The following is a 20,169-nucleotide window of genomic DNA, read 5'->3' on the forward strand; positions in this document are numbered from 1 at the left end:
ACAGAAGGAGGTTTTAACATCACCATTTTTAAACCACAATTAGTGGTTTGGCAGATGACTGAGAAAGGCAAAATGGAAACAAAATGTGCAGTTCATTGTATCCCAATTTAAAACAAAGAACTACTCACTGGCAAAGAGAGAGGATGAATGAGTGAGTGTGTTAGAGTGGATTGAAGCTGAATCCTGACAAGACAGAAGTACTGTTTTTGGGGGGACAGGGGCGGTCTGGTGTGGAGGGCTCCCTGGTCCTGAATGGGGTAACTGTGCCCCTGAAGGACCAGGTGCACAGCCTGGGAGTCATTTTGGACTCACAGCTGTCCATGGAGGCGCAGGTCAATTCTGTGTCCAGGGCAGCTGTCTACCAACTCCACCTGGTACGCAGGCTGAGACCCTACCTGCCCACGGACTGTCTCGCCAGAGTGGTGCATGCTCTAGTTATCTCCCGCTTGGACTACTGCAATGTGCTCTACGTTGGCCTACCTTTGAAGGTGACTCGGAAACTACAACTAATCCAGAATGCGGCAGCTAGACTGGTGACTGGGGGCGGCCGCCAAGACCACATAACACCGGTTCTGCCTGGACGCTGAGGTCCAGCGCCGAGGTCCTTCTGGCGGTTCCTTCACTGCGAGAAGCAAAGCTACAGGGAACCAGGCAGAGGGCCTTCTCGGTAGTGGCGCCCGCCCTGTGGAACGCCCTCACATCAGATGTCAAAGAGATAAACAACTACCTGACATTCAGAAGACATCTTAAGCCAGCCCTGTTCAGGGAAGTTTTTAATGTGTGATATTTTAGTGTTTTTTGGTTTCTATGGAAGCCGCCCAGAGTGGCTGGGGAAACCCAGCCAGATGGACGGGGTAGAAATAATAAATTATTATTATTATTATTATTATTATTATTATTATTATTATTATTATTATTATTGGAAACACAGACATGACATTCGTATTGTAGTGAGACCACACTGGAAATGTCCTCCCTACATTCAGTTCAATTCCTCTCCAGAGCTAAAACAGTGGTAGATGGAAGGCGAGAAGGTTCTTCAAATTTTAAATAGAAAGCAGCTGTTCATGTCTCAGGTTGGCGATCCTCCCTACATGTTTTCAGACACCTCAACCCAACCTATCAGTTTTAACAAGGAGAAATAGCAGAGATGGGCATAACCCAGACGATAACAATGAAAACCTTCTCAACAAAAAGCTATTGACTAACAACGAAAAGCCCTGATTAGCAACCAGAAGTTGGTTGCCTTTTGTAAGCTGGGTTGCCAAGTTGAAGGAGCGTCGTAGCTCAGTGACAGAGTACATACAGTGTATGTACATACAGTACATACAGTGGTACCTCGGGTTAAGTACTTAATTCATTCTGGAGGTCCGTTCTTAACCTGAAACTGTTCTTAACCTAAAGTACCACTTTAGCTAATGGGGCCTCCTGCTGCCGCCGCGCCGCCGGAGCACGATTTCTGTTCTCATTCTGAAGCAAAGTTCTTAACCCAAGGTACTATTTCTGGGTTAGCGGAGTCTGTAACCTGAAGCGTATGTAACCTGAAGCGTCTGTAACCCGCGGTACCACTGTACTTTGAAAGCAAAAGGTCCTCCCAGGTCCACTCCCTGGCATCTCCATGAAGGACTGGGAAGAATCCAGTCTGAAACTCTATAAAGTCACTGCCAGTCAGTGTAGGCAAGGCTGAGTTAAATGACAAAGTGGTCTGGTCTCTGTTTATGGCAGGTTCCTGTGTTCCACAGTGCAACAAGCATGTACAGATTTCTTGAGGGGGTACCAAATAATGATCTGTGGAACTTTTAAGCATTTGCAGATGTCCAAGCTCGCAGCAAGTTTAAAATGTCCCCACAGCATTCAAATTTATTTGCTTTCAGCTTTAATGTTTGGGGTCACTGCATTTCCCAGCACATCCTATATGTAGATGGGGATGCAGGTTTTCAGAGATGCCAGGAAATGCTTTCTGCAGTTGCTCCCCAGGAGAAGAAACAAGGAGTTCCCATTCTCTAAACCCACATGGCCTTGTAATTGTACATCTGCCGGTTGATTTCCCATTATTCCTTCGCTTTATTGGACAGGCAGAATGCCAACCACAAAGGCTGCTCAAGCAAGTTGTGGAAACAAGAGAAGAGAAGAGAAGAGAAGAGAAGAGAAGAGAAGAGAAGAGAAGAGAAGAGAAGAGAAGAGAAGAGAAGAGAAGATCCATATGTGGTCCAAAGGAAAGCAGAGCAGTATCTTTGGCACCAGCTTGGCTGCAGGAGTTGCCAGAAGAAGGCCTATTCTTCCCCCGAAGAAGAAACCTGCTTTTAGTTTATTGCTTATTTCAATTTTTACAACGTTTTAAATTCTTGTTAATTGTTTTTATCCATAATTTTACTGTTTTATATTTTTTGTAAACTACTTTGAGGCTCATTTTACAATCAGGCAGCATATACATTTTATGAAATAAATAAACCTCCTTTAAAGCTTTCTAAGTTGGTGGCCATCGCAACCTTTGTGAGAACAAATTCCATATTTTAACTATGTATGTGTGAAGAAGCACTTTCCTTCGTCTGTCCTGAATCTCCAACATTCAGTTTCATTCAGTATCTCTGAATACTAGCATTATCAGAGAGTTGCCAGACAGAGAATTTGGCATACAGAGCAAGTGCCCTAAAATGAGCTCCAGACTTTCCACATTGGCACACCTTTGTTCCAGTTTGTAAACACACTGTGAATTTCCCACCTCTTATCCCATTTGTGTGTGTTTAATGTACGTATGAGCTTCTTCTCATAAAAGGTGGGCTGTTCTATTTCAAGAGAGTCAAGACAGCCCAAAGGTGCTGAAGATACACTTTTAAAGCATCAGTGTGCTTCACCCAAAAAAAGGTACAGAGGGTCCAATCCTCCAGTTATTAGAATAACCTGATCCACAGTGCAGCAAAGAGGATGCGCAGTCAAAAGAATTTAAAGAACCTAAAGAATTTAAAGAACCTAAAAAATAATTCTATTTCAATAAACATAGTGTAATACTAAAGAATTTAAGGAACCTAAAAAATAATTCTATTTCAATAAACATAGTGTAATACTAACTGCAGCATAGTGGATTTGGTCTGTTTCACTGTCTTTACTGTTCTATTACTCTTTGTTAAAACATCTCTTTGAACTACTATGTAATGGAATCCCTCTCTCCTAGGAAAAAAAGACATACTCACACTTTTAGAATTTAATGTCAGTTGAGTCTTAGTGAAATATTGGTAGAAATGACTTGAGGAAACACAGGATTCACTGGGCAAAAATGATAAAATCCTACATATTCTGGAGCTGCATGCATTCTGCTAGGCACAGAAAGAATTGCATGGCGTCCAACCAATTTCAAATAGCTGGCATTGTCATAGGCTCCTATGATGTAATTGGAGGGAAAATTCCACAGTATTAACTTGCACTTAATCTTCATTTTGCCAAGAGTTAACATTCTTCAAGCATACATGTTAACAGGGTTACAGGGTTACAGAATTCTAGAAAAGCATTATTTTCTCACACTCTGACTGAACATTCCAGGAAACCTTTACTGTGCTCAGCTTTCCGCAAACATCACATTTGAGACAAACAAGTGTGAGATGTTTCAGCTCCCGGGACCATATTCTTAAACTCCTCTGTTTCTAAAAGTCCGAAATTTCTCTAGACCATGAAACTAAGCTAGGTTTGCTAATACAAAATGTTCAAATTTTAACAAGTATGTGTTTGCATGTACAAAGGGAAAAGAATACATGTAGAATGGAAGTTTGTTATCTTCTCCACAAATTAACATGATAGCAGCAAAGCATTCAGACAACAAGGAGGGAAACCAGAGATGACTGAACAATCCGTGAGAACGGAACTTTTGAACCCACTATAATAATGACATCTTTGTGATACGAAGGAGAGGGGTGAGGAGATCAGATGTCTAGGATCACATCACTATTTTGCTCCGTAATATGCCTGTGACTGGGGCCTGGCATGCCCTCAAGCTGAAACTATACTTGAAAAAAAGAAAAAAACATGCCGAAAACAATATTAATTAAATCTGAATCAGCTTTAAGAGTAACTTTCACTGCTTTTTCAGTCTATAAACTGCAGGAAGCAGTTTGTGAACTGAAGATCTCTTTTATACACTATACATCTTATCAAACAGACAGATCATTATGCTGCTAAGTCAAGAGTTAAAAATAAAAAAGCACAATTATTCAGCAGTTTCAAGAATAAATTCCTTTCTTAAAGAAGAAATGCCTTGTTTAAAAAGGTGCGTTTCAGAATTACCCTTGTTTGGGCTGTCTTTTTAAAATTATTCTTTCTAGCAGCCTCTCATGCCTGGCACTGGCTGGGAATTCTACACCACCACACCCGCAAAAAAAGGGCATTTAAAAAAAAGTGGTGGTTAAATCAGCACATTTTTGAAAGGTTAGTCCACAATCTTAATTCAAAACAGTGTCCAATTGTATCACACAGACATAAAACTGCTCCTTGATCTCAGGAACCACCGTGCAAACTTTAGTTACAATATTTTAAAAAGTGTGCAAATGCAAACCAAATAGGCGAACAACTTTCCAAAATGTATAGTAGATAAATCCTGGTATTAAAACAGTGATTTTTTTTCAGATAATGAAATAAAAAGTTCTTTACTACATTTGCATGCAACCAATCTGTCCAGGGAGCTCAGACAAGTGTTTATCCTCAAAGCAACCTTTTGAAGTAAGCTAAGTTGAAATATTGTGATTTCCTTGAGGTCACCCATTGAGTTTCATATGATTGTGTTCTGTGTGACACATGTGTTGCACTTTTGAGGGGTGCAGTTGGCAATTTCCATCAAGTATTACCTAGTTACATGTTTCCATGGGGTAGCAATGATAAAGACTTTTGCAGAGAAAACCAGTGGGGCCTTAAAAGCTAATAAACTGGCATAAGCATTTGGGGATTCAAGTCCAGTTTGCCATACTGTAAGCATTACCGGTAAGTGAAATCCTGGTTTGTAGATATACAAATGAGAAACTTTTATGGTGGGCATTGAACAGTAATGGTTACTGTAAGTGATAATAAGAACTTAAATAAATAGACTTTTTAAACCTTTTAATAAGACTTTTAACCTTTTACAGTAGCAGCCTGGTGATGATTGTATTACTAAGATGATTGCATTGACACCTACAGTCAGACAGAGAACCACTATATAATAATATAATAATAATTTATTATTTATACACTGCCCATCTGGCTGGGTTTCCCCAGCCACTCTGGGTGGATTCCAACAGAATATTCACAAGAAATAAGGCAATTAATACATGTATTTTGATTTTCTAAAAAACAAACACACATTGTCTCAATTTAGCACACAGGTAGTGGCATTAATTAAGACAAAGGGTATTTTACCATTCTATAGATGCGATGTACCTGGTTTACCAATGCCAGGATAGCTACAGTTTCTATTATTGCTCCTTGTAAATTATTCCCAACCCCACTACTAGTAATATCTCAGCAATTATCCTCTCTACCATAAAAGGTTAAAGCTGTGGATGTCTGCAATGTTTGCATCTCATGACCATGCAACTTCCACAGTACAAGTTTCTCCTTTATAGACTTGCCGACTTGGATTTCATTTCATGCATCTGACTTGAGTGAGCTTGAGAGCACGGAAGCTAATGCCGTAATAAACTGGTTAGACTTGAAAAGGGCCAGTTTAATGTCTTTAAACCCATCCTCCTCATGCACACTTCAAAATGAACTGGCATGATTAGAAATAGGGAATTAGGAAACTGGTGATTCTGATTAAATTGTGATGGTTAAGGTCTTGTCTCCAATTGCAATGTTTTAAATAGAATTTCAGCTATGAACTGGTTTCATTCTTTGCTCTCTTCCATAAACACACATACAGTGGTACCTCTAATTATGTTCACCTCCGGTTACGAATCCTTCGGGATATGTACGAAGCAAACCCGGAATAATTTTTCCGGTTTTCACCATGCACACATGCGCAGAAGCGCTCTACCGCCCTGTGCGCATGTACAGAAGCGGTCCCTCTGGTTGTGGAAACCTTGGGATTTGACCAGAATGGATCACATCCGCAACCAGAGGTACCACTGTATGACCCTTCCTTCACTCCTTTCACAAGCACACCACTAGAGCCATTCGCCTCCCTCTCCCCATACACATAAATGCACCACTCCTTTTGCAGCCACATACCCTCATTTTCAAGAAGATCAAACCTATCCATTCTTAAAGAAATCAGCCCTGAGTGCTCACTGGAAACACAGATCGTGAAGCTGAGGCTCCAATACTTTGGCCACCTCATGAGAAGAGAAGACTCCCTGGAAAAGACCCTGATGTTGGGAAAGATGGAGGGCACAAGGAGAAGGGGATGACAGAGGACGAGATGGTTGGACAGTGTTCTCGAAGCTACCAGCATGAGTCTGACCAAACTGCGGGAGGCAGTGGAAGACAGGAGTGCCTGGCATGCTCTGGTCCATGGGGTCACGAAGAGTCGGACACGACTAAACGACTGAACAACAACAAACCCTAATTTTCATGCTTATGTGCACACTATTATTATTTCCACCCCTTCATTTGCCACTCAGCTGTCATATTCATACCTCTCTCATGACATTTGCTAACATATCTGTAGTCCCAATGTAGTGATTTGCCCTGGCACTTTTAAATTTAGTGAATCATCCGCATCCCTCCTCCAGAGTAGTGGAGCTAGGGGCTATACAGCATCCTGTGCACCCACCCAACCATGGTGTTAGGCAGCATCCTAAATCTATGACCTCTCCCTACTTTAATGCTAAAGGTCTCTCTTGGGGCCCCTTCAAGTAGAATTAATAGATCCTGACTTGGACAGGAGTTCAGACAAATTAGGAACTTCTGAAGTTGCTGACACAGACCCTTTAAATTCTCATTATTTTTGATGAGCGGAACTTGCTGGGCACGGCAACTTAATTCATGGAAGCCAAATGTGACACGATTGCGGAGCTTATTCCAAATATGTCTCTGCGGAACAGCATGTCCCATCACAAAAGGCCTTTTCCCGCAACTTCCCAAATCTTGCTGAGTGTTTCATTCTTGTCCGATCAGCTGCTTCAACCAGTGGAAGTAGATCATCTGCTTGACCACGCAGATGCTATCAGTTCCAGAATAGTCTATACATATAAGACCTCTTATTGCTTGTTACATTCTGGGGAGAAAGCTCAGAACAGGCCAAGTCCAATACATCACTGCCCTCACCACAAAGTAGCAACTGGAACAGGCTGCGCCTGCATTTATTTGGATATGATTCCCTTCTTGAAGACCAGATCTGTCCCCAGAAAGAAGTTCAAATAAACACACCACAGCCCAATTCACTTATTTCTGCTGGGAGGGAAGAGGCTTGCGAGACCTAGAGACTAACACAAGGTGAAATGTTCTCCATCTGTAATTATGAAAAGCTGGGAACTAGATGAGCTAATCCTATCAGAGACCATTTTACAGCCCCCCCCCCCAACTCCACACCATCAAGTACCTGCTCTAGGGTCTTGGCAGAAGCTCATTCACAACACTTGCCAGGCAGCTGCCGAGATATTGCTTCAATCCTGGCCACAACCCAGTTGTTTGGCTGCCCAAGAAACATGATCTGCACAGAAATCTCAAAGCTATTTGTGTGTTCATTAGAATATAGATGGGCAGTAAGAGAGCCTTGAAATTCAGCTTTCAGTAGGAACCTGGATGCAAGCCAGATCCGTCTCAATCTATTGCTGAAAACAGGAGCATTTTGAGATGCATTTTTCACCCCTGCAGGCTAGCAGAGAAAGGTGTGTAAGACGGTCGTAGAAATCAAGTTGGCAGCTTGCCCTAAGAGAAAAGAGAGATGCTGGAAAGAATCTAAAGGCCGGCTTCACAATGTTTAGGGAAAACACACTGCTCCTTAGCTCAGCAACCATATATCATTTGCCATCCGCAGCCTGACTGTACTCATCTGCTGGCATATGGATATTATCTTATACCTCCTGCTTCCCAGTGCCTTTTTGCAGCCAATAAATGGGAAATTTGCTGACATAGTCCTTCCTGTTTAACCCCTGAGACAAAAAGACCCATATTATTATTATTATTATTATTATTATTATTATTATTATTATTATTATTATTATTATTATTATTATACTACCCTTCATCTGAGAATCACAGGGCAGTTTACAATATAAAAACACAAAAATACATACCCTCATAGCAAACAATTACCGTATTTTTCGCTCTATAAGACGCACCAGACCATAAGACGCACCTAGTTTTTGGAGGAGGAAAACAAGAAAAAAAATATTCTGAATCTCAGAAGCCAGAACAGCAAGAGGGATTGCTGCACAGCGAAAGCAGCAATCCCTCTTCCTGTTCTGGCTTCTGGGATAGCTGCGCAGCCTGCATTCGCTCCATAAGACGCACACACATTTCCCATTACTTTTTAGGAGGGAAAAAGTGAGTCTTATAGAGCAAAAAATACAGTATACTCCACACACACAGTATTTATGCCAAATACGTTCACATTCTGGCAAGTTTAATTTGAGAATTACAGCAAAAAAAAGGCCAGGATGTCTTTAAAAAAAAACAACCCAACAATCTCAAGACTTTGAGTAAAAACCTGTGGAAATCAGGGGAGCAAAGGGTTGGATTCGTAAATAAGACGAGTGTTGCTTAGCAGCAGGCAAACAGTGTCATTTCTTCCCTGAGAATCATACCATTTTGGGAAACATGGGAGAGGATCACAGTTGCCTTTGTCCAGCAAATCTTTATTCCCAAAGTGCTATTTTCAGAATTATATCCAGCTTTTCTGTATCTGATATAATATGGCAGGAGGCAGGTGACACTATGAAATAAGCCTCCTTAATGACAAGTATCTCAGTTAATTTATTTGGGGCCTGAGAGGCTTCAAGAGGCAGGAACTTAAAAGACAGATGTCTTGCAACTTTCATGGTCCCTTGGTGATGGTCCTCAAAACACAAATGACAACTATTGTTAAAGGCAGAAAAAGAGGGTATAGAGAAAGACAGGCATGGCTAGAAATAAAATCGCAGCTCAATGCTCTTTAAATTCCCAGTGCTCTAAAGTTATGTTCAGGACTGACAAAACCTTTACAAAATAGTCAGACATCAACATAATGGCTAAGAGCGAGAGGAGAAATGGGTGACCTCTGAACCACTAAACATTCTCCAAAAAGCGAGTCTTGATAGAAATACTTCAGCAACAAGGAGAGAAATGTGCTCAATCCTGAAGGCAATTATATTCTTGAATTTCATTACCTCCCCTGATACTATTAGACTTCTTGGAGATCAGTCAACTTCATGACCATAACCAGTCCTGAGGTAATTTTTCACAACCCTGTGGCTGTTGTTGAACAGGAAAACCAGTCCAAGAATTATCTGTCTCACTTGGATGAATGACACTTGGCAGCAACGGATTCCAAATCTCATGCCAAAACCTTGTCAATAATTCTGTAATCCATATGTAAACAGCAAATAACACAGCTTTCAGCACAAAAACCTGGTTTCTTATGTGGAAAGGTTGACAAAAGTAAACTATATTCATAGCCAGAGAGGCTATGGAGATGACTCTCCTGGCATGCAGAAAAGCTGTAAGCAGGAAATAAGGGGGAAGATTTCCCTCAAATATTCAGCATTATAAACTGCAAATCCATCTGGACCTGGAAACAAGCCAACAATGAAGAGTCCTTAGTGACTTCTCTTGTTTGAATAGTGGTGTTTTTTTAATGTAAAAAAATCTGTTTGCTTCAGTGCAATGTGAGGGTCTGTTATTAATTCAGAACTAGTCTTGCTTTTCTCTGCCTATCCCCAGCACCAGCCGCGCTTACCACATTGACAGAAATTACCTTAAATATGTTTTTAAATAATGCATTGTTTTAATATGTGATGTGTACTGGTTAAAACCACCAAGCATCTGACCACAGGCTTTTCTGTCTATACTCATCCAATCTGTATCATTTCCTCGGCTTCCCAACAATTTTGCTTTTGGGGATTTCACCACCAGATTAGCACTTCTGAACTGAGCAAGTATACTTGTAACGTCCAAGTATTAATCTCTCCAATTCTGGCTTTAACTGCATTTTCAGTAAGAGCACGCAAACACTTAGCATCTGCATTTTCCTTTTTACTTTTTATTTCTAAAATGTTTATGCCACTTAACATAATTATAAAAACTCTACACAGCTTATATTAACAGATCAAATCTGTTAAAATATCCTAAAAATGAATTTAAAATAAAATGCAACTATACATTGTAAATAAAACAAATTAATTATCTTCATAGCCACAAATCTGAAGGTTTGGTCCTTTTATAAAACTCGGTTATATATGCTTTCCACTTTCAAAGTACAGGATAAGCCTCGCAAGTACAGCATCAAGCTCTTTCTAGAAAGATACACAGGCTGAACAAATCTATGAAGATATTCTTGCAATCCTTTAGTTGCAAGTTTGAATTATTAACCTGGAGATCAAAGCATCACCCTTTAAACAACTGTTCGTTCACCTAAAGGCAACCACAAGCCCTTTATATGCTTGTGTGACTATGTTCATATTGGTATTCCTTATAAAGGCCAAAATATATGGCATTTCATGGTGTACTCTTCCCCATTAATTCATACACTATATCTTGTGAACTCTGTTCCATCTAAAATACATACACACTTCAATAAGCAGCAAGCCAACTCACACATATATTCCAGCTTTGCAATGTGTCAATTGACAAAGTGTTTTTGAAGAACTCCCTGGACAACAGACTGCAGGATGGTTTACCTGTTCCATTGGTAAAGCCTTTAACTGACCCTTTTTTACTGAAGGTGCAAATTCTGGTTACAGTGAGTCATCTTTGATTGGTGATTATACCCCCTGCTGTGGTTGAAGCTTGGTGGGCATTGCCTTTGAATTGTTATATGGTAGCCTGGTGGGCATGTGCATTTGTACTCAGGGAAAACTGAGTTGAACCCTTCTTTTCAAAGTCTCAATTTCTGCTCTCGCTTACACAGTCTGTAGAACCCTGCTAGTTGCTGTATTTTGATTGATGTTCTAGTGCTCAAAGATCAATAAAACTGATGAAGTGCAGGATACAAATTGAACAAATAAATAAATACAATATAAAGGAACAAATCTTGCTGAAACTGAACATAACACATGTTCATCAAAATTGCTCATAATCTCTCCATTACTCTGAATTACATTCTCTTAGGTCCATTGCAGATGGAATACTGGTCAAGAGACCAGGAGCACCTCCCTTCTCCCACTTGAATTCCCCTACCTTTTCACTATGAGAGGGTTCGCCATGATTACTATGGCGCAGCTACAACTTTGTATTATGGTCACCATGAAGCAGGGATGACCAAAACCTGCTAACAGCTTCAAATTGCAGTTACAATTTTCAAGAAAAAGTTCTGCCTTCTTAATTGTGCGTAAAAGCTTTTACTTTACATCTTTGGTAACAATCACCACTAAGTTCAACAATGAAACAGGGTCATGCCACAAATATTGCCCGTTGTACAAGTGGGATCACGGAGGGAGGTGAAGTTGCAGTTGGAGGGTCCCTATTCACTGTTCCATGAATCCACATCTTATTTCAATATACTCCATTTCCTCTCTCCTTTTCCCATCTCCTGCATCACTCTCAACATTCAACATCCTATGGCAACTGAGCATGCTCAGCCCTCACCGGACAGTGCGGGCAGTGTGCCTCATTAGGTTTCTTTTCTTCTAAAGATTTATTGTAGTTCTCCTTAGCCTGTCACCTACCCGCCTTCCTGTGTATGATGGAGGGGTCCTGCTCTTTTGACAACATAAGAATTGCACCTCCCCCGCCCCAAACAGAAAATAACGATGATCTACATACAGAATTATCCATTTCTAAATCATCATCATCATCTTTCAACAACTCTAAGTATTTTTTGCCCAAGATGGCACCAAGTTCAGTTGTAAGACTATAGACAGCAGAAGAAAACAAACATAGACTTACCTCTCCGTGTCTTAAAGGAGTAATTGTTCCTCTTGACACCCCCATGCGAAATAGTGTTTCGGTGGCCTGCGTACCAAAAAGGAAAGTTATTTCAAAAAGCAGTCAAATCTGGAATCCTTTTTTCAAATATCCGCAAAAATAAAACCATACTCAGATGGCAATCCTACACACACTAGCTTAAGAGGTAAGTTCCACTGAAGTCAATGGGACTTACTTCCAAGTCAACACAGAGAGGACTGCAGTTATTAAATAATTTCTGTACACTGTATTCTTTCCAGGTGAAAGTGCTAAATGAAGAAAAATTTTACACAAAGAATTTGACACTTTGTGTGCTGATGGGGAAAAACAAACATGAACATACACATCCACACCCAATAAACAGCATTTAAAAATGTTACTTTATTACAGAAAAGTAATAACAGATATATCTCATGAAATGAAGAGATCTGTCTTCTGTGTAGCTCAGCACAACAGCTTTTAGAGAAAGCCAATTATAAAGAAAACATAAGCCTTTTCAACAATGGTCACCCACAAAATAATGCAGGCACTGAATAATCCTCTTTTCTGACCACCAGTAGCATCGTGCAGTGATTAAAAAGATAAAACAAAGAAAGAGAAAAATAGTTGAACAAATTGCTTGCCGTTTTTATCAGTGTTTCTGACTGAATGAACTAAATGGTTGGCGTTAGAAAGACTCATCCCATTACAAGAGGAATGCCCTTTCATTCATTGTAAGGCGAGGAACATGACACAGATAGCTTTTTAAACGCACAACATACATGGTGAATTGCTTTCCTAAAACCGCATAGTGAGGTGAGCATGAATGCATAATACTTTTAACTGTCCCTTGCAGTTTCCACTGGTTTATAAGCATTTTATTTCCTCATACTTTTAACTTTTTGTTTCCAATGAATGCCCCCGCCTACTCGCAAACTTTTATTTATTAGCTCATTTACACCCACATAAGTCCATACCAGCTCCAATACCTACTTCTGTTTCTCCCTCTTGAAGATTAAAGGGGTGAGAACCACATGCAACCTTTTGTGTTCTTCAGAATTGATTCCTTTCATCCATTCTTTCCACCAACATTTTAAGGATGTTTCACCCAAATAGAACATTCTGTCAAGACTGCTAAGCTCCCTTTGTTTCCATTGAAAACCAGTGGTGTGTGTGACTTTCCTTCTTCTCCCACTGGCAAGAGATCTCTTTTAATACGCTTGTACTCACACAGCTAAAATAAATTGTCAAAGCTCCTAAAAGAAAAAGAGAGGTGTTCACATCATTTGTGAATCTAGGGCCACAGATTCCTTGATAGGATCACCCCTCACATGCGTTGAGTGCAGCTAAGAAGATTAGAACTAGACTTCCTACTTAAACTGGAGGGAAAGGCCTAACATGCACAAAAGCTTCAAGAACAGGAGCAGCAGCAGCAGCTGACTATTTAAGGGGTTATGTAATTAGCCAATACAAAGAGCAAGACTGGGAAGTATAAGAAGATGTCGTGTTAACATAAAACCCCCGTGGCTGCAGCAAAAATGTTAAGTGAGTTAATAAAGTCCACCCTTATAAAATTCACTTTATGAAAAATTATTTTAATTTTAAAAAATATTAAAAACCTCATAACATAAAGAGGGAAATTGAAAAATTTGAATTTGGGGTGGAATTTGGGTTGAATTACCTGAATTAACACGGAAATTTAAATCTTTGGAAATTTCATACACAACTTCAACATGCTCTGCTCAAAGTGTCTTTCAGATTTTAATAGCGCACTACTGCTGCACAGAATTAGAGCTGCAATGCACTTAAGCTCTGCTCCCATGAAAGAATCCAACAGTTTTAATATTCTACATCAGAATTTTGACTTGACCACCATACTTCCACATTCGATAACCTCCAGATTGTATTTTTGCAATATGCTGTACATGGGGATGCCCTTGGAAGATAACTCAGAAACTTCCATTGGTCAAAACTGTAGCAGTCAGATAGCTGGCTGGGCATCTAGATCACATGTTAAAGTGAATGTATTTGCCATATAACATGTGTTTTAAAATAGCTGCATTATTTGCCAGTTCACTTCTGGGCCCAGTCCAAAGTGATCATGTGCTTGAATAGAATCTCGTGAAAAAGTGCCCTGAACTCTGAAAAAAACTACCATAGTAGGTGAGCGTATGCTGTTAGTAAGCACTCCAAAAATCCAGCTTTTGCCATGGTAGCCTGCACCTGAGAAGGGAAGCTCTGGTTTTGGCCTAGAGAAACAAGTGAAGAGCCTCCATTACTGTAACTGAGGCGGGTTTGCGTGTTCAAGCAAAGCTGAGTTCTGCCGCCTCTCATCTTAAATGCACTGATTGCTTTCTCCTTCACTGTAAATCTCTGCCATCCCCCTGTAAAGGAAACTAAAGCATCAGACTCCTTGAAGTGTTATGCCAAGATATGATCACCTAAAATGTCACTCCTTTGGCTTCTCCTATCCTCCTTCCAACCAAGTTTGTTTCAATAGCTCCAGACTTTTGCCACAAGAGCCAAAAAGACATGTTGGTCCCTTTTCCCCTGGGAAAGCAGAATAAGGATGAATTTTTAAAAGACCTTTCTCAGACATTGAGAACATATACTTCCTGGCTGGCACCATTTCAATACTTTTAACACCTGATCATTGCCAGCAAGACAGTATTTAAGAGGCTTTGTCTTTTCTCCTTACCAACAAAGGTATAAAAGAGCTATCAGCTCCCTGCACAGGGCCTTTCTTATGTACTTTCCCCCACCCCACCCTCCTTCTCCTTCCATTATCTTTCTCTTTCTGTTGCTAAAGAGGTACGGTACCTCAAGCTACAACACATCTACTAGCAGAACAAGGGCATGTATTAAATCTGCCTTCTCTCTTCCCTCTAAAGCTTCTATCCCTGCCCCCACCCTGCCTTTCCATTTTCAGCTTGCTTTATTTCCCTGATTATGCTCTTTTCTCCTTCCTGGGTTGTCTCCCCACAAAATCCCACTCTACTTTGCTCATTACACACAGGGCAAAAGCCCTTTGAACCAAAGTCTCCCACTTGCATTCTTTTTAGTGTTACCGAAAAAAGTGCTCAGAGCTCAACCTGCCTTCTTCCTTTAACCACTTTTCCTTACAACTCCATCATTTCCCCTATTCCTCACTCAGCAAACATTCTCTCCACTTCTCCTGTTTGGTTTTATTGCATCCTAGTTTTTCAATATGTTTTAGAATATAATCTGACTGTTTTATTCATTTTATACTTCTTAACCCCTATACTTCTTAACTTCTTCTTAACCCTTGGGGAACCAAATTATAGGTTGCATCCAGGTTTCAATGTCAAACGATCCAAACGGGGCGGGAGACAAATCAGAGTTGCATGTGAGAACTGCTGTCTTGCATGTAAACTGCACACTTCACAATGGTGAGCCTCTTCTTCTCAAAGACTCTCTTTCTACTCTAATCTGGCAGCAACCATTACAACAGGCTGTAGGAGAGGGAGAGATGGGAAGCAGGGCCCATACAGTCAAGTCTGCTGAAAAACTAGCTACATTGGGTTCCTCCAGTCCCTGAAATGTTTACATAACAACTGGTTGTTTTAAGTATTACAGTCATACCTAATGTTACGTTTGCTTCATGTTACATTCTTTCAGGTTACGTCCCGCGGCGACCCAGAAGTACCGGAAAGTGTTACTTCAAGGTTTTGCCACTCGCGGATGCGCACAAGCAATAAATCGCACTTCGCGCATAACCACCAAATCATGCCATGCACCTGCGCAGATACGGCGCTTCACGTTGCGCTCTTTTCATGTTGCGACGGGCCTCCGGAATGGATCCTGTTCGCAACCAGAGGTACCACTGTATTTGAAAACTGGGGACTGAGTTTGCCCCCCCCTTCTCTCTCTCTCCATCCCTTTTTTTCTTTTATATCACATATTTTAGACTGTAAACTAACAGGCAGGGATGACCTTGCTTTAAGTGGTTTTATGCAAGCAGCTCTTCAAACCTTTTTGGCTGAATAGCAAGTTAAAAATACTTCAAATATCCTATTTACTGGAATCTAATGCACACCTTTTTGGGGGGGCCAAATTATATTACAAAAATTAAGGCGCACATTAGATTTGATGGCGTATTTACATTTGCCAACAAATACTTTTTTTGGTTTCAAGGTTCTGAAAACTGAGGGGCGCATTAGACTCAAGTAAATACGGTAAATAAAGGCATGGCATCTCAAGCTGTTATCTCGGCCAGGAAAAAAGAGCAAGAAGCCAAAGGGGTTCACAATTAGAACTTAAATAAATCCCTTCCCAGCCTCCTGACCAAGGTCATTAGGAAGGAGAAAACGTTAGCTCCATATTAAGACACACACCAACAGCTAATGAAGAGCCGCTTTAGCAGAAGCTCCTAATAAATTTATGTTCTGCCACTAATCTGGTGCCAGTCTGGGCAAGTGTGAACCCCTCCTCCTGGATGACTACGGATTTGCAAGCCAGGAGGGGATGCAATCCCAGTTGGCGGATTACCCTCCTGTTGAAAAAGGAAAGACTAGTTCTTCACATTTCAAGTACTGCCTGTCATATACCCTAGTAGCATTCCTATGGCAATTAAAGTACCGGTAACTGCTTGATTATCAAATACAACAGCAAATCCACTTTGTAAAGATCAATAAAATGAGATGAATTATATTAAAAGTCCTTTCTCTGCAAAATTGAAGTGGCCTGCTGTATCAACAGACTCCTAGGTAACCTGCACCCACAAGTAGTAGATCAACACTGGATAATCCAGAGCTTTCCAAACTGTGTGTCAGCTGCAGTGTGTCGGTGTGTTGCAGGAACGCTCCCCATGCTCTTCAAGGGGCTGGAAGGCGGTTAGTTTATCCTACAGTTTGCTAGTAAAACTGAACTGCCATGTCACGAAATGATGCATGTCTAAAAAGTGTGTCACCAACATGAAAAGTTTAGAAAGCTCTGGGATAATCCATCCGCCTTTCAGATAAGTAAGGGGAAAAGTACAGAAATACGTTTAGGCAATGAAATGCTGTGCCAGAGGAGAAACATCAGGCTCCATCACTGCAGACCTTTAAAGGGGTCCTGAAAACTTCCTTGTTTTCTTTCGAGTTCTGTTAAACAGCATTGTAATCAGGATGCTGATTTAATAAAGTTTAGTTATAGTTACTTATCAGATCTTAGTGTTTTCGGTGGTCTAGATGTATTTTAGTATTGATGCTGATTCTTATCAGTTCTTTGTTTTTAGTGTTATGTATCTATTGGGGTTTTTTCTAAGCTTACTGAATAAGAGGAACAACAACCAGTAACAACAGATGTGGACAAATACAATTTATAGAGTTTCTCCAAATTTAGAATTGTGAAATAGCTTCCACATGGAAGCTCACGGAAACTTTGGGAAACGCCAGCCCACTCCTTCCCAAGCACTGAAAAGGCATTGTGGTATCTAATCAATGGCCAACTCAATGGGGGACTGACTGGGAACATACCCAAATAGTGTATGAAGGATATGATAAATGAAACTACACTTGGCACATAATGGGGCACACAAACACTTTAAAATTGCTATATATAGCCAAGATGACTCCACAGCCAGAAGCCGATTCTGGTTAAGAATGCTAGAGGAATTTGATCTTTGCAAATTCCACCATGAACTATCTGATCCCACACCTCCCAAAGAAATACAAGAAAGTTACAAATTCAAAAGGAAATGTGCTTAAAATCCATAGCTAAATTCAATTTTTGTACTAGTTTCTGTCATGAGTCCCAAGTGTCCTTGAGGGGCTGGTCTTTTCAGGACAAGGGGTGGGGGGAGTTTAAGGAGATGCCCAATGGCAGCCCTGGTAAAGCCACATTACAACCCCAGGAGTCATCCGAGCTGCGAGGAGGTGGGGAGTTTGATCCCAGAGAGGAACTCAGTGGGTTGTCTATTTTGGTACCCCTTCCAAGCCGCCAGAGCCTCTGTCCTCACCAGCCCCTGCTGATGAGCCTCCACACCCCCACGGAAGGCATCCAATGCTTTTTCTGATTCTGAGTTGGCACTGTCATCTCTTCTATCACCTAGGTAGGACATGGAGACACCAGAGCTGGCACAAACAGACAGCTCAGGCCCAGACACCAAGGCGAAGTTCCTGTTTGCTGATGCAAACCCAAACTGAATCCTGCTTGGCACACTGAAAAGCCGTGCTCACCCCTCTCCTTTATAACAAGAGCCCAAGGAGCATGTCAACTGTTGGATCAATGTCTTAGCTTGAAGACATCTGAAGGCAGCCCTGTTTAGGGAAGCTTTTAATGTTTGATGCACTACTGTATTTTAATATTTTGTTGAAAGCTGCCCAGAGTGGCTGGGGAAGCCCAGCCAGATGGTTGCGGTATAAATAAATTATAATTATTATTATTACTATTACTATTACTATTATTATTATACCCCACCCATCTGGCTGGGTTTCTCCAACCACTCTGGGCGGCTTCAGCATATCTAAATATAAAACACCAAGCGTTAAAAACATCCAGATACAGGGCTGCCTTCAGATGTCTTCTAAAAGTTGTGGAATTCTTTATCCCCTTGACATCTGAAGGGAGGGTGTTCCAAAGAGCAGGGACCACTACCAAGAAGGCCCTCTGCCTGGTTCCCTGTAACTTCTCACAGTGAGGTGGACCTCAGTGTCCAGGCTGAACAATGGGGGTGAAGACACTCCTTCAGGAATACTGGGCCAAGGCCACTTAGGGCTTTAAAGGTCAGCACCAACACTTTGAATTGTGCTTGGAAAGGTACTGGGAGCCAATGTAGGTCTTTCAGGACCATATTGATCTGAGCAATAAAGTCTACAGTAGAAAATGATATCTGAGTCAAAGTCTGTCATCCAGCAGAAGCCAAGACAATTTCTTTGTAAAAATTTTTTTTGGAAAAATGGAAATGGAAAAGATTTATGAGTGAACACAAAAAAGTGACTCTGGGCAAAAACACACTGATTAGCCCATCCCTAGCAAAGTGGAGTGAAGCACCTACAAATTAACTTTATTAATAACTAGCCCCACTCCATGATACTATTATTTAAGATATTAAATGGGAAGAGTGAACTACAAAGCAAACATGCTTCATATGGGGATATTCGGAGTACATTGGCTATACAGACACTCTTGTAACTAACTAACTAACACACACACACACACACACACACACACTATATATATATATATCAGAGAAAGTGTGCATTCCGTAAAACAATATAAATTGGCCCTCATAATACTCACATTGAAGCTGCTAAATGGGAGCATTTTCCAAAACAATATGCATTTTATAGGAGGCAATTTCCTTCAAAATGACAAACAATGCGAGCGCATTTGACTCAAAGCCTATCTTTCACAACTGAATAGCACATTGTTGTTTAAGAGACTAAATGTCTAACAGCACAAAAAAATTGTTTCTGGGGGATGAATGGCTGTACTCTAGGGAACAGCACTGATATGGTGGCCAACCAACTGCAATGCTAAGCAGCAGGCAAGCAACAGGCGGTCCGCTCTCATCCGATTCCCCATAGAGAGCAGCAGGGCTCTGACACCTCCCTCTCCGCAAACAGTGCGGAGACGGAGCTGTCATCCGCCGGCTCAGCAGGGATCAGCGGATCGATCCCCGCTGAGCAGAGAACGGTCCGCAACGTTTTTGTTTGCCATTAAAGAAAAAAATATTAAACATTTTCTAATGGTGGTGTGCCTCGTGATTTTTTTTAATGAAACAAGTGTGCCTTTGCCCAAAAAAGGTTGAAAAACACTGCTGTATAGACTAAAAATCGAACTTAGACAATGGCTGTGTTTGCACATCCAGGAAACCATATTTAATCAATTACCATGAAGAAGCAGGTGGTTCCCATGCAGAGGCGTAGCTGGGGAGGGGGGAGGCGCACTGGGCGCCACACTGCGGGGCAGGGTACTTTCTGCAGGGCCTGGCCTGCAACATACCTGAGCCACGTGTCTCTCCTGGGAGTGGCTCAGTGTGCCTGCAAGCTCTACGCTGCCCAAAACGGCAGCGTGGGGCTTGTGTCCACCAGCAGCCTCTCCCTCAGCCGCCCTACAGCTGAAGGGGAAGCAGCAGCGAACTCTGTGGAGGCTCCGTGCAGCATGCCCTGTCCCAACTTGCCCCGCCCCATGGGCAACTCGCCCCGCCTCCGGGCGCAGGGCACGTACACCACCCAGGGC

General features: G+C 41.3%; 1 protein-coding gene across 1 annotated transcript in view; it reads right to left on the reverse strand.

The window, feature by feature from the left end:
* The window catches only part of TMEM135 (transmembrane protein 135), a 174,888-nt gene that overhangs the window by 100,705 nt on the left and 54,014 nt on the right, over positions 1 to 20,169 (reverse strand). Inside the window, exon 5 of the mRNA XM_081909969.1 lies at positions 11,986 to 12,051. Coding sequence (XP_081766095.1) covers positions 11,986 to 12,051 — 66 coding nt within the window. The remainder of the gene's footprint in view (positions 1 to 11,985; positions 12,052 to 20,169) is intronic.

The sequence above is a fragment of the Podarcis melisellensis genome (assembly GCF_964234715.1).
Source record: "Podarcis melisellensis genome assembly, chromosome: 4".
NCBI classification, from domain to species: Eukaryota; Metazoa; Chordata; class Lepidosauria; order Squamata; family Lacertidae; genus Podarcis; species Podarcis melisellensis.